The sequence below is a fragment of the Saimiri boliviensis genome, chromosome 2 (genome assembly GCF_048565385.1).
Source record: "Saimiri boliviensis isolate mSaiBol1 chromosome 2, mSaiBol1.pri, whole genome shotgun sequence".
NCBI classification, from domain to species: Eukaryota; Metazoa; Chordata; class Mammalia; order Primates; family Cebidae; genus Saimiri; species Saimiri boliviensis.
This window is the reverse complement of record NC_133450.1, coordinates 3,964,058-3,977,654: the sequence shown is the minus strand read 5'-3', so window position 1 is coordinate 3,977,654 and position 13,597 is coordinate 3,964,058. Positions and strand designations below refer to the sequence as shown.

The window sequence follows — 13,597 nt, the reverse complement described above, 5'->3', positions numbered from 1 at the left end:
TGGGCTGCATGGTCACCAGCAATGGGGAGGTTGGGACAGTTCCACCCAGACCATGAAGGGCATGCTTGGCCCTGGGAGAGCGGCACGTGCTGCGGTCTGGTGACCAGTACTTCTCACCAGGCAGTAAGCCACCCACCCACCACCACCAGGACCCATGGGGTCCCAAGAGGGAGGGCTTTCCCGGAGCAAGTATGCATGGGAGAGGGGCCCACAGAGCCGGAGCCAGCTGCTCACTGGAGCGGGTGCTCAGCACCTTCTGGACTGGGAGCAGGGGGAGCAGCCTGAGAGCAAGGGGTAGGCACACAGTGACGGACATGAAAGCCACCACCCCGCACACGGCCAGGCCCCACTTCCAAACACAAGCCAGGTGCTTTAATGGCCGCCTCCAGGGCCCAGAGGCTCATCAGCATCCCTTAAACAAGGCCCAGAGCTTGCCAGCCTCTGGCTCAGCTCAGCCCTCCAAAGGCAGGTGGCTGCCAGCGGGCCTGGCTGATGGGCTCCGGCTTGGGGAGCAGCGGGGTCCTCAGTCCAGATCTTCAGAGGCCTTCTGGGCCTGAGCTGCCCCTCAGCCTGCCTGCACCAGTCCCTGAGTCCCGGCAGCTGCTTCGCTTCTAGAAAACGCGAGTTTCCTGGGAGAATGCCTGGGGCGGGGGAGGCAGTTAAGGGAAGCACCAGGACAGGCCTGGGGCCTCCTGGGGTGGCAGTGGCAGGCCCAGAAAAAGGACGCCAGCTACAGGCTGCATCCCTGCACCAACACTGGGATCAGGAGTGGGCAGGGCAGGCCCCCTCGGGGTGCTCCAGGCTTGAGGGCTGGGGCCAACCCAACCCCAGGTGCTGGGGGTGACTCCCGAAGGTGTGAGTCACACCTGCTGCATAAGGTACCACTCTACGACAGCCAGGTCCTAGGACACACGAAGACTTTCTACAGGAAGGTTCTCTGGCTCGGATTCTCCGCCCTGCCCCAGGGAGGAAGCAGAGACCAACCCCTGAGTGTCAGGCTGCATCCCCACGACAACCCTGTGAGGTAGGTGGCGTCGTCCCATTTCCCACGTGGGGAATCAGGGCTCAGCAGAGGTGACGTGTCTTGCCCAGGTCACACAGCAAGAACATGAGCCGGGATTCAAGCCCAGACCTGTCGGGCTCCAGAGCCCATGTGTGCGTTTTCTAGGGAAGAACAGGAAGGAGTCCTATCCAACAAACACCCTCACATGAAAAGCTCGGAGGCTCTCAGCCCACCCTGGGTGGGCCCCAGGGTCAGAGTTGGACCCCCTCCAGGAGAGCAGCCATGGCCCCAGCATCCACTCCTTGCCCGGGCAGCTGGGCAGGCAGAAGGAAGGCTGGAGAGCGACCGCCGTACACCGGGCACCGGCAACCAGCGCTACAGATGAGGGCTCTGGCGGTCCAGCAGCTGTGGGCGGGGCGAGGGCCGGTCTGGTCTTGAGGCCTTGTGACCCCAGGTGGGCAGGGCCAGCCCATTGAGCCAGGTGGTCTCCAGCAGACTGCGGAAGCGGGCCTTCAGCGTGGGGCCAGGCGGGCTGGCACTGGCAGCAGGGGTACCGGAGGCACCACAGGACTCTTCCCCAGCGGCTGCCTCTGCTTTCTCTGGGACAGGGCTTGGTGGCTTCCTCCCTGGCTTCCTGACCTTGGGGGCCGGTGACTTCCGAGCCAGGGCAAGTCTCTCTGGCTCATATCTGGCCACAGTGGGCTCTGAGGGGGACACAGCTCCAGCCTCAGTGTCAAAGTCACCTGCAAAATGAACACATAGTCAGGCTGCAGACCCCGTACACTCAGGTCCCACCTCCTGGCCTCCAGAGGCCCCCAAACAGTGCTTCTGCTCTGCCCCACGTCAGCCTGGCATCACACCTCTTCCCCACACGTGCCTACTGGCCAGACCGTCCAAGCCAAAAAGATGAGCTTCTCCACAGGTGACCCCAGAGCTCTATCTGATGCGGGCACTGCTCAGGAGAGGCTGTTTGGGTACAAGGATGAGGGAAAAGGGGCTCAGCAGGTCAGGAACCATTGGCCTGGCCCAATACCCATTGTCCAGATGGGAAAACTGAGGCATGGGAACACAGGGCCCTGCCATACATAAGAGAGCCATCATCTTTATGCCAGTCCCAGAGCCAGAACCAAAGCCCCAGCCCAGGCCCAGGCAGGGACTGCCCTAAAAGCCACACTGGGGAGCGCAGGAACCCGGAAGAAAGGCAGGCTGGAATCACTGTCTAGGGCAGGCGTCCCCAAACTTTTTACACAGGGGGCCAGTTCACTGTCCCTCAGACCATTGGAGGGCCGCCACATACTGTGCTCCTCTCACGGACCACCAATGAAAGAGGTGCCCCTTCCTGAAGTGCGGCAGGGGGCCGGATAAATGGCCTCAGGGGGCCGCAGTTTAGGGACGCCTGGTCTAGGGGAACATACAGAAAGGCGGCCCCCAAGGATGGGGAGAGAGAGTGAGAACAGGGGCAACACGATTTAGCCAGAGGCAGGAAGCCTGGTCCCAGTCACTTCCTTCCCAGGCCCCTGACTCTTGCAGGCTCCACTCAGAGCAGGCGGGGACTGTCTGGAGCCCAGACTCCACTGCCCACCAGGCAGCTCCGAAGACACAGATCTGACCCTCTCTGGGCCCCAGACAGTCCAACTGTATGGGGAGAGGACTGAGCTGGGCAGCTAGCCCTGAGTGATGCCCGACCCTCACTCAGTAACAGAACGCCTGAGCCTGGATTTCCTTTGCATCCCAATAAGGTATCTGCTCCAATTTTGTAAACGTTCAGGGATCAGGGATGCTAGTCAGCCAGGCTGGTCAGCATCTACATCTCACTGCCTCAGGCCCTTCTGCATCCTGACCAGGTAAGGGCCAGGGCAAGGCTGCTGCTATGGGGATGGAACCAGGAGGAACACTTTCTACAGGAAGAGGCGGATGGGAGAGGGTGGCAGTGGAGGCCACAAGGAGAGTAAAACTAGAGGGGGCGCCAGGCGCGGTGGCTCAAGCCTGTAATCCCAGCACTTTGGGAGGCCGAGGCGGGTGGATCACGAGGTCAAGAGATCGAGACCATCCCGGTCAACATAGTGAAACCCCGTCTCTACTAAAAATACAAAAAATTAGCTGGGCATGGTGGCACGTGCCTGTAATCCCAGCTACTCAGGAGGCTGAGGCAGGAGAATTGCCTGAACCCAGGAGGCGGAGGTTGCGGTGAGCCGAGATCGCGCCATTGCACTCCAGCCTGGGTAACAAGAGCAAAACTCTGTCTCAAAAAAAAAAAAAAAAAAAAAAAAACTAGAAGGGGCCTCAGGCCGTGATGCCAGGTGTACTGACACAGGAGGGGCAATGGTGGAATCCACTCGGTCCCATCATCAGATCCCTAGCTGAAGAAGTGTGATCATACATGCCACAGGACACTTCGGCAGTTGTGTGATTCTCCAGGACATTAAAAAAACAAGCTGGAGAACAGAAGACACAAGACACCGTGTAGAGCAGGCGGCCCTAAACTGCGGCCCCCTGAGGCCATTTATCCAGCCCCTGCCGCACTTCAGGAAGGGCCACCTCTTTCATTGGTGGTCAGTGAGAGGAGCACAGTATGTGGCGGCCCTCCAACAGTCTGAGGGACAGTGAGCTGGCCCCCTGTGTAAAAAGTCTGGGGACGACTGGTGTAGAGGAAAAACAAACCACAAAACAACGCAGCCTATGGGCACTCTTCTGTGCCGTCAGGGCTGGAGAGGATTGCAAAACCACATGGTCAAAAAGGCACCTGTGACCCTCAGCAGATCTCGAGCATGAGGAGCTTTGTGAACAGGGGTGCCCTTCACTGACATGGAAAAGACTGAGGGTGGCAAGTGAGGAAGGTTCGGGAGTGTGATTGGGGATAAGTTCAGTGTGGGAGAGAGACCCAGTGCAGAAGACCAGCAGGTAGTGGGTTATTTGGGGCTAAAGCTCAGAAATCAGGAGGCTAGGCTAGACTCAGGGAAATGATCTCAGCTAGAAAACAGGGTCTGGCCGGGCGGGATGGCTCACACCTGCAATCCTAGCACTTTGGGAGGCCAAGTTGGGTGGATCACCTGAGGTCAGGAGTTCAAGACCAGCCTGGCCATCATGGTGAAACCCCATCTCTTAAAAAAAAGAAAAAAAAAAAAAAGGCCGGGTGCGGTGGCTCAAGCTTGTAATCCCAGCACTTTGGGAGGCCAAGACGGGTGGATCACGAGGTAGAGAGATCGAGACCATCCTGGTCAACATGGTGAAACCCCGTCTCTACTAAAAATACAAAAAAAATTAGCTGGGCATGGTGGCGCGTGCCTGTAATCCCAGCTACTCAGGAGGCTGAGGCAGGAGAATTGCCTGAACCCAGGAGGTGGAGGTTGCAGTGAGCCGAGATCGCGCCATTGCTCTCCAGCCTGGGTAACAAGAGTGAAACTCCATCTTAAAAAAAAAAAAAAGAGCCGGGCGCAGTGGCTCACGCCTGTAATCCCAGCACTTTGGGAGGCTAAGGCGGGTGAATCACAAGGTCGAGAGATCGAGACCATCCTGGTCAACATGGTGAAACCCCGTCTCTACTAAAAATACAAAAAATTAGCTGGGCATGGTGGCGCGTGTCTGTAATCCCAGCTACTCAGGAGGCTGAGGCAGGATAATTGCCTGAACCCAGGAGGCGGAGGTTGCGGTGAGCCAAGATCGCGCCATTGCACTCCAGCCTGGGTAACAAGAGTGAAACTCTGTCTCAAAAAAAAAAAAAAAAGAAAAGAAAAGAAAATAGGGTCTAACCAGAGCACCAGGAACACCACACCCAAGATGGAGAAAGCACAGGCAGAGGAGGAGGGACCCAGGAAGGTGCAGCACCAGGGGAGACCGAGGAGTTTCCATGGGGAAAGAGCAGCTGGCCCTTTCAGAGGACTAGAAAGGAGGCTATGAAGGTGCTCAGTAACAGTCTGGAGGGTCAAGGGGTGGGGATACCTAGAGCCCACGCGAGAGCCCCCTGCCCAGGCAGGAGTCCCTGGAATCACTCAGCCCCAGCTGTGACGACTCACACAGCACACACACCTGTCACTTGCTCACACCGCTCCGGTGGCCACGGGGGCGGCCCCATGCTCACCCAGCTGGCGGCGTACACAGTCACGCCACTGCAGGCCGAGCAGGTCGGGGTAAATGTCAGGCAGCTGGCGCAGCGCCAGCAGCTTCAGCATGCGTGAGGTACAGCCCGGTAGGGCGAGCTCCCGCAGCGCCCGCTCCTCCGACAGCGTGGTGGGCCGCAGCTCCACACGATGCTCCTGCAGCACATGGTCCACAGAAGCAGGTGGCAGCCGAGGGAAGAGCCGCTCCTTCACCAGGTGGATGGGCACGAAGATGGCGCCAGCTCGCACCACGTGGGGGAAGGGGCACCGGTGGGTTCGATCGAAACGCTGCAGCTGAGACAGCAGCTTGGCCAGCAGCCCCTGCACACCCTGGCAGTCCTGCCACGCAGCCTGGCCCCAGGGCCCAGCCGTCTCTAACCACTCTCGAAGCTTCTCTGGAGGAGAGTGGGCCACTGAGCCTGAAATAGCATCACACAGCGATGTGTGTAGTCCTGTAAAGTGCTGCTCCGGGGAGTCCTCTGCTGCTGAAGTGGATGCCAGGGCACGGCCTGGAGCTGGAGCCTGAGCCTGAGCCCGAGCCCGGGCTGGAGCTGGAGCAGGGGCAGGGGCAGGGGCAGGGGAGGCCACAGCTGCGGCTGGAGGGCTGGGCAGTGCCAGGCTGAAGCAGGTCAGGGATAAGGGCTGCTGAGCGACAATCTGCAGTCCAATGGGCCCAGATGTGGGGGTGGGCGCAGGCTGTGCAGGAGCAGGAACTGAGGTGGGCGTGGACGGGACCACAGCTGCAGGCAAAGGTGCCGGACGGAGGATCTTGAACTTCCGGAACATGAAGGCCACAGAGCTGTGGAAGTTGGTGCTTGGCATGGCATCTGTGGTCACTGGCACCCCAGGCAAGCCTGGTGCTTCTGTGTCTACCTTTTTCAGGCCTGGCAGATCTGACACCATGTTGCCCACATCTGGCACGTTCCCAGCTGCCGTGAGCTTGGCATGCTCCACAGGACTGGGAGCCTTGACGGGGGAGGCCTCTGCTGTGGGCCTCCTCACACTCAAGTCCAGGGCTACGTCCTCCTTAAGAAAGCCCCTTAAGGTCTTACTCCCTGAGGGGCCCTCCTGGGTGGGCAGGGACCCGCTGCAGCCTTTGTCCTGGCTTTCATTGGTGGCCAGGGCTGAGTCAGGCTCGTCTGCGGCAGCGTCAGGCTCAGCTATGGCCTCAGGTGCATCCAGATAGTCACGGTAGGGGGCCAGGCTGAAGACGTTGTCAATAACAGGCATTGGTGGAGAGCTGGGTGGCCTTGTATCCTCCTTCTGTGGAAGAGACTGGCACTCCCGGGCACAGGGGGGCAGTGCTGGCGGAGTACGGGGAACTGGACTGTCTCTGATGACGATGGGCGGCCCAGAGTGCTCACTGAGCCGCGGCTGGGGCTGCTCTTTCCTGCAGCTGGGCAGCCAGGTCTTCTCTTCTGCTTCCTGTGCAGGCCTCACAGGCTCCGAGCAGGGCTGGCTGGCTGGGGAAGGCTGGCATGCCCTCTGGAAGGCACCAGGCTGTGGCACAGCCTGCATATTGTTCTGGGAAGGTGGCGTCCCTCCAAGCCCAGGGGATGCTCCATAGAGAGAGAGATCATCCCGGGCATAAGGAAAACCCAGTGTTTGGGGGACAAAGTCCAGTGGGCACCGCGGAGCAAGAGGCAGCTCCAGCTTGAGGCCTGGTGAGGGTGCTGGGTGGGGGGCAGAGGGGTAGGGGTAAGTGTCCAGCGCCACTGGGGGAATGTACGGTGCCTGGGCTGCCTGCTGCCTCAGGTAGGGGCCGCCCAGCCCACCAGCCTGGTACCCAGCCCCTTTGTGGCCCTCCAGAGGCTGCAGTGGGAGTGCTGGGCTGTAGCTGCCCTGCTTCTCTGGGTAGCGACAGGCTGGAGGGCATGGCGGGGCCTGTGGAGGGTGGGGTAGTGGGGGGTGGGGGGTTGGGTAGTGGGTGGGCCCAGTGTCCTGACAGGGTGGCCCCAGGGGCTGGGCCAGCTGGGTCCAAGGACTGGAGGGCCCCTCTGACGCTGCTTGCTTGGAGTTCCTAGGGTAAGGACCTGTGTACCTGGAGGCCAAGAAGCCCGTGCTGTGGATGGCCTGATACTTCTCCAGGAAGGGCTGGCAGGGAGAGAAACTCCCTGAGGAGTCTTTGCTGGATCCCCCAGCTGGCACCCCCCGCAAGAAAGTGCCATCCAGAGTCTGGCCCTTACTAGGAGCTGGGGCCAGAGAACAGGGTGGGTCAGCCGAGGGTAACAGGGGCCCGGTCACCAAAGTCCAGTCAACATCCAGTGGCCTCTTCACCACTCCTTCCCCCAGGCAGGTGGAGAGCCCATAGCACAGAGGGTTGCGGTAGACAGGTTTGGGCACTGCCAGCGGCGGGCCCGGGTAGGAGTGGGCCTGGGAACTGAAGGGCAGGAGCTCAGCAGAGCTGGAGTCTCGCATCTTCTCAGCGCCTTCTGCCGGCGAATGGTAGAACAGGCAGCTGGTCAGCAGGCTGTCCGCCCGGAGTGGGGGTCCTGCCATCCCCGTAGAGTACAAGGGTGGGTATGGGGTCCAGGACGCCAGCTGCTCAGACTCGGCCTTGGGAGCACCCCCCACGGAGCAGGAGAAGTAGGACCCCTTGTAGCTGCAGGGGACCTGGCTGCCAACAGAGGGGGGCAGGCTGTGCTCGGGCACCAGGTCTGTCTCTAAGCGGGGCAGCTTGCCATACATCACAGGCCCCAGAGTTCCCAGTGGTCGCTTTTCTGCCATCGCTGTGAAGGTCTCGAGCCCTCCTGGGCCCCTGCTACTCAACTTCTGACCTGGGATAGAGGGAGAGGCAAGGGCTGTCAGGAAAACAGGCTACAGGTGGCCGGGCATGGTGGCTCACGCCTGTAATCCAAGCACTTTGGAGGCCAAGACAGGCAGATCACCTGAGGTCGGGAGTTCAAGACCCGCCTGACCAACATGGTGAAACCCCGTCCTAAAAAAAAAAAAAAAACAGGCTACAAGCAGGCAGCAAAGGGCTGCTCCCATAGGCTCACTGCCACACCCAAGAACCTGCCCCTTAATTGATGCTCTGTTAAGACTGAGTATATGAGCCACACGACAGGGGTTTTTAATTTCTGTGTGTATTTTTTTTGAGACAGGGTCGCCGGGCACGGTGGGCTCACGCCTGTAATCCTAGCACTTTGGGAGGCAGAGGTGGGTGGGTCACCTGAGGTCAGGAGTTCAAGACCAGCCTGGCCAACATGGTGAAACCCCATCTTAAAAAAAAAAAAAAAGAGAGAGAGAGACAGGGTCTCACTGTTGCCTGGGCTGAAGTGCAATGACATGAACTTGGCTCACTGCAATCTCAACCTACTGGGCTCAAGTCATGCTCCCAACTCCCAAGGAGCTGGGACCACAGGCACCTGCTACCACACCTGGCTAATTTTAGTATTTTTCATAGAAACAGGGTCTTACTATGTTGCCCTGGCTGGTCTTGAATTCCTGGACTCAAGAGATCCTCCTGCCTTGGCCTCCCAAAGTGCTGAGATCACAGGCATGAAACACCCATCACACCTGATCCCAACTTGTATATTTTAAGCTGCAGAACCATTTGTTTAATGAATTACTCTACACAGACCCCCCCACCCCAACACTTCAGGGGCCCCTTCTGTTGGATTTTCCTACATACAACTCCCAAGACCCTCTCCTTCTTAGGGTTTCACAATTTGTAAGTGCACTGTGTCTGAGGGTCACTTGGCGTACGCTACTCCCACCCCTTCTTGGAAGCAAGTTTCCTGCCTCCCACCACGGGTTCTATTTCAAGATGCCATAGTGATGCCCACTGCAGCCAAAACATGGAAACAGTATTGTCTACAGATTCACAGATTTCTTGTGACACTCCTCTGACCTGCTCATCTTGTCAAAAATGGCAGAACCAGGCCTCCAACCCAGATCCCTAGGCCCAAAGCCAATGCAGAGATCCTGGACTTGGCTCTGGAGGGCAGTCCCTTAGGAGAAGTAACGGGGAAAACAGTCAGTACAAGCCACACCCCTTCCACTAGCTCCTCCCTCTGCAGGTGTGAGAGCAGCCCAGCAGATGGTGCTGCAGCACCAGCAGAAAGGCTCCAGAGCAAGAGGAGCCTGGATCCACCCCCAGCCCCCAAGCTGCAGATGGCCGATTCCAAGGCACACCAGGGGCAAGACAGCACCAGGGTCGTGTGTTAAGTCCAGGGAGGCAGCTGGGTGTGGTGGCTCACGACTGTAATCCCAGCACTTTGGGAGGCTGAGACGGGCAGATCATTTGAGGTCAGGAGTTCAAAACCAGCCTGACCAACATGGTGAAACCCTGTCTCTACGAGAAATACAAAATATGCGGCCAGGCACGGTGGCTCAAGCCTGTAATCCCAGCACTATGGGAGGCCAAGGCGGGTGGATCACGAGGTCAAGAGATCAAGACCATCCTGGTCAACATGGTGAAACCCCGTCTCTACTAAAAATACAAAAAAAATTAACTGGGCATGGTGGCGTGTGCCTGTAATCCCAGCTACTCAGGAGGCTGAGGCAGGAGAATTGCCTGAACCCAGGAGGTGGAGGTTGCGGTGAACCGAGATCGCGCCATTGCACTCCAGCCTGGGTAACAAGAGCGAAACTCCGTCTCAAAAAAAAAAAAAAAAAATATTAGCCAGGCATGGTGGTGCACGCCTGTAATCTCAGCTATGCAGGAGGCTGAGGCAGGAAAATTGCTTGAACTCAGGAGGCAGAAGTTGCAACGAGCCAAGACTGTGCTACTGCACTTCCAGCCTGGGCGACACAGCAAGACTCCATCTCAAAAAAAAAAAAAAAAAAAAAAAAGGAAAAAAAGAAAGTCCAGGAAGGGAGGCCCAGGGGCCACAGAGTGCTAGTTGGCCACTACTCCCATTGTATTGATGGAAAAACTGTGCTGAAGAAAGACAAAGCTCTAAGGTAAGACCAAGGAAGGATAGGGACTGTCCTGGGGCAACAGAGGCCCAGTGACCCATGAGGGGTCATCTGAAGCCTGTCTGCTGGGGTCACCCTGACCTGCCTCTACCTCAGTCAGCCAGCATCCTGCTCCTGGAAACTCAGTGGCTTAGAAAGGATCAGCCAGCTCAGTCTTGCTACAAAGTGTCACAAGTTTCAGTGACCAGCAAGAAAGGAACAGCCCTCCCCTTGCTTCTGGCTGGAGCCAATGACAGCCACAGGCTGAGCTAGACCAGCACATTCTGAGGCTAGGAAAGGCAAGGCTAGTGTGGGGGCCAGTGCCCACGCCCACTAAGGCAGACTCAGCAAGCTGGTTCAGCTCCTGGACAGAACCCCACACCTCAGGTCAGCCTACAGAAGACATGGAGGGGCCATTAGGACACAGGTGACAGTACCAACAGCAGTGTCCTACCAGGGAAACCTGCTATCCAGGGGTGCAAGCCCCTTCTCACTCCACAGCAGTGCTGTGAGAAGTAATTGCAGGGTTTTGGGGTGTGGACCCTTCCCACTCCCACTCTTGGGACACTCTGGGTTAATTAAGTGCTGACTTTGGTTTTGCCTCCCCACAAGCTCCCTGGGGCCTGCTGGGTCCCCACCCCCAATCCCAGGAATCCCTCTCTCCTGGGCCTCAACCCCATGCAATACCGTTTGCCCTGGAGACTTCCTGAGGCTCCCACCTGGGACCCAGCCAGTAGACAGGAGGCCACCTGGGACCCTCGGGAGTCTCTGTGTGTTGGGGGGTGGGGGCTCCATGGAGCCCACAGAGAACTCTTAGGGGTGTGGGAGTGACCTTTCTCCTGCCAGTAGGAGGTGGAGAGCCCAGGATACACTCCCTCAAGGGAGGCTGCTCCTCCATTCACGACAGTTGCCAAAATGTAGGTGCCTCCTTCCCTGACCGTAGGAGGCGACCAGGCTCTCGGACAGGGCACGTGCCCAGGGAGCAGGCTCAGGCCATCCTGGAGAAGCAGCTCTGTTGATCCTCCCTGCCAAGCTCCAACCTCACTCAGCACCCAGGCCAGGGTCCCGGAGAAGAGCCCCCCACCGCAGCACCACCCCTGCCTCAGGCAGTGGGAAAGGAGCAGCTGTGTCTCCGTTCCCACTTTCACCTTCCAGGGACCTCGGGATGGCCAATGGGAAAGACCAGGAAGAGCTCGATTCTGCACAATTGTGGCCGGCATCTGGATGCTCCCGGAGGGCTGGATCGGGCCTCTGCGAGTGTTCTTCCACCTCCCCGCTTCCCTACCTGAGGCTCGGGGCTCTCCAGACGCTACAACCCAACCTGGGGCGGCCCAAAGTCTCCAGTGGAGGGCAAGGTGAACGGATCGGTCTCTATCCCCTTTCCCCCACCGCCCTGAGCCTGACTCTGGTGCCTGGGCCCACAGCCAACTCGGCTTTGAGGCTGCAGCGGCACCCGACCTGGCGGGCTTCCGGGTGTCCCCGAGCCCCTCCCGGCGGCGCTGAGACGCACGTGCATCCAGCAGGCTGACACACAGGCCCCGCCACGCATGCAGACCCGTGCCTGCACGTCCGTGCCTGGCTCACATCTGCACACACGCCATTCCAGATCCGCGCTCTCCCCGCGCTCGGGCCCCGGCACACGTGTGCACGCAGGAAAGCCCCGCGCACCCAGCCAGCCCCACACCGACGCCCGCAGACCGGCGGGAGGTCCCGGAGTAGGGGCGGCCTGGCCGCGGGGTCCGGGCAGCCTCCGCCTCGGGGCGGTCCCACCAGCCTGGGCCGAGGCCGGAGGATGAGTCAAGAGGTGGCAAGGAAACCACAGGGCCGTCCCATCCCAGCAGGGCGCGTCCAGGGCCCCGCGGCGCCTCAGCGCCCGCCGCCCCAGGCCCAGCCCTCCAGTCACCCCTTGTCCCCGCCCCGCTACAACATCCCCTTCCCCCCCCAACAAGATCCCCCTCCCCCCCCAGCAATCCACGTGAGCCGGGCCTTGCAGGAGGCCCGAGAGCTCGGCCTGAGCCCCTTCTCGCTAGATTAGGCGTCTGGCCTCAGCCGGAACCCCAGAGCGAGAGCAGGCCCCGGGAGCCTCGAAGTCCGGGGAAAGTCGGAGCAGCGGCGCCACCCCTGCCCCGCGGCCCGCCAGAGGGGGCCAGTGGCAGCCAGAAGGCGCAGCACCTCGGCCCAGGAGCGGCGTGCTCAGTCCCCGGGCCGACCGGTAGGGGCACCCTGGGGCAGCGCCACCCGCCCCTTCCCCACACTCGCCGCCCGCAAACTCGGCCCAAGTTTCCGTGCCCGCCGAGCGGGCGAGCCCGTACCTGCACAGCGCCAGACCTCCCGCCGCCGCTGCCCCAGGCCGCCTCCGCGTCCGCATCCTCCAACGTCGTTCAGGCTGCGGGTCCAGGTCCGGCCGGGCCCTGCGCGGGAAGCCGCGGCGAGCACCAAGCCCGGAGCAACCCTCCTCGCTGCCGTTCGCGCCGCCGCCGGGCGCCGTCTGCGGTCCCTGGCGGGGCGGGCTGGGGGCGGGGCGGGGGCGGGGCGGCTCGCGGGGTGGGGGCAGAACCCGGCCCCGCCTCTGGGAGCCTGCGGGCGCAGAGCGCCCGCGTGGGACCAGCTAGCTCGCCCGGAGCGGACCGCGGGCGCGGTGCGCCGCTGGTACCCGCCACGCTCCACGAACTAGTGCCCGGCGGGCCCGTTGCGCGCCCTCAGTCACTCCGTTAGACCGTTCATTCACTGCCACTTTCTGGCTATGCGACCTTGCGCCTGCCACTTGACCTCGCTGAGCTTCAGTTTCCTCATTTGCAAAAGTGGAATTCTGTCTTCCTCGGCGGTGGCAGTGTAAGCGTGGAAAAGGGTGTTTGCAAATATGTAGCACACAGTAGGTGCCGGCACTCCCCTGTCCAGCACTAGTTGTATTAGGGCGCTGGAGAAGGGCTCCTTGATCTGTTCCCTCGTTTCGGTGTAGTCAATGAGGACAATTTCCAGACAAATGTATTTCAACTTCTGCTAGGGCAGGGCGACTGTCTGAGGAAGCAGCGATCTCTCCATCCCTGGAAGGGCTGGGAATGAGAGTGCTGGGGAACTTGCAAAGTAAGCGAGGCTGCCTCCGTGAGGCAGACCTGCGTGAAGCCTGTGAGGCCGGTGGAGTGAAGCATGCTCAGCCAGGAATGGTGTGTTGCGAAGAGAGGTTGGAGGGGTGGAAGGGGTGCCTCTCCCCGGGCCATCTGACTGTGGATGAGAGCCCTTCAGTGCTGCTACTTGATCTAAAGAAATCTGGTTCCTCGAAGTTCCTGGGCTGCCCGACGACTGGGAACAGGTGTGCGCAGTGGGGGAGGGGAAGGCAGGTGGCCATGCCAAAGGTCAGAGTCAGTTCAGGAAGCAAAACTACCCCTCAGATCCCAAAGGTAGGTTCTGCCTGAGTCAGAGCAGAACAGGCCTGAAGCCTCAGGTGCCAACAGTCACCAAGCAGCTGGAGCAGCTGGAGCTGAGGAGGAGGGGCTGGGCACTGCAGGTAGGAAAAGGAAGTGAGGTCACCTGGGGGAAGGGGAAGAGTGTCACTTCATTTAGAGCTGAAAGACCTTGAAATAGTCTGGAGGCCAGG

General features: G+C 60.0%; 1 protein-coding gene across 1 annotated transcript; it reads right to left on the bottom strand.

The window, feature by feature from the left end:
• Positions 1-347: 347 nt before the first annotated feature.
• C2H15orf39 (chromosome 2 C15orf39 homolog) lies at positions 348-12,492 on the bottom strand. The gene is made up of 3 exons (XM_039468922.2): positions 12,315-12,492; positions 5,082-7,877; positions 348-1,746 (listed from the first exon to the last, which is right to left on the bottom strand). The coding sequence occupies exons 2-3, from the start codon at positions 7,825-7,827 to the stop codon at positions 1,379-1,381; spliced, it is 3,114 nt and encodes a 1,037-aa protein (XP_039324856.1). The 5' UTR covers positions 7,828-7,877; positions 12,315-12,492; the 3' UTR covers positions 348-1,378.
• Positions 12,493-13,597: the final 1,105 nt, after the last annotated feature.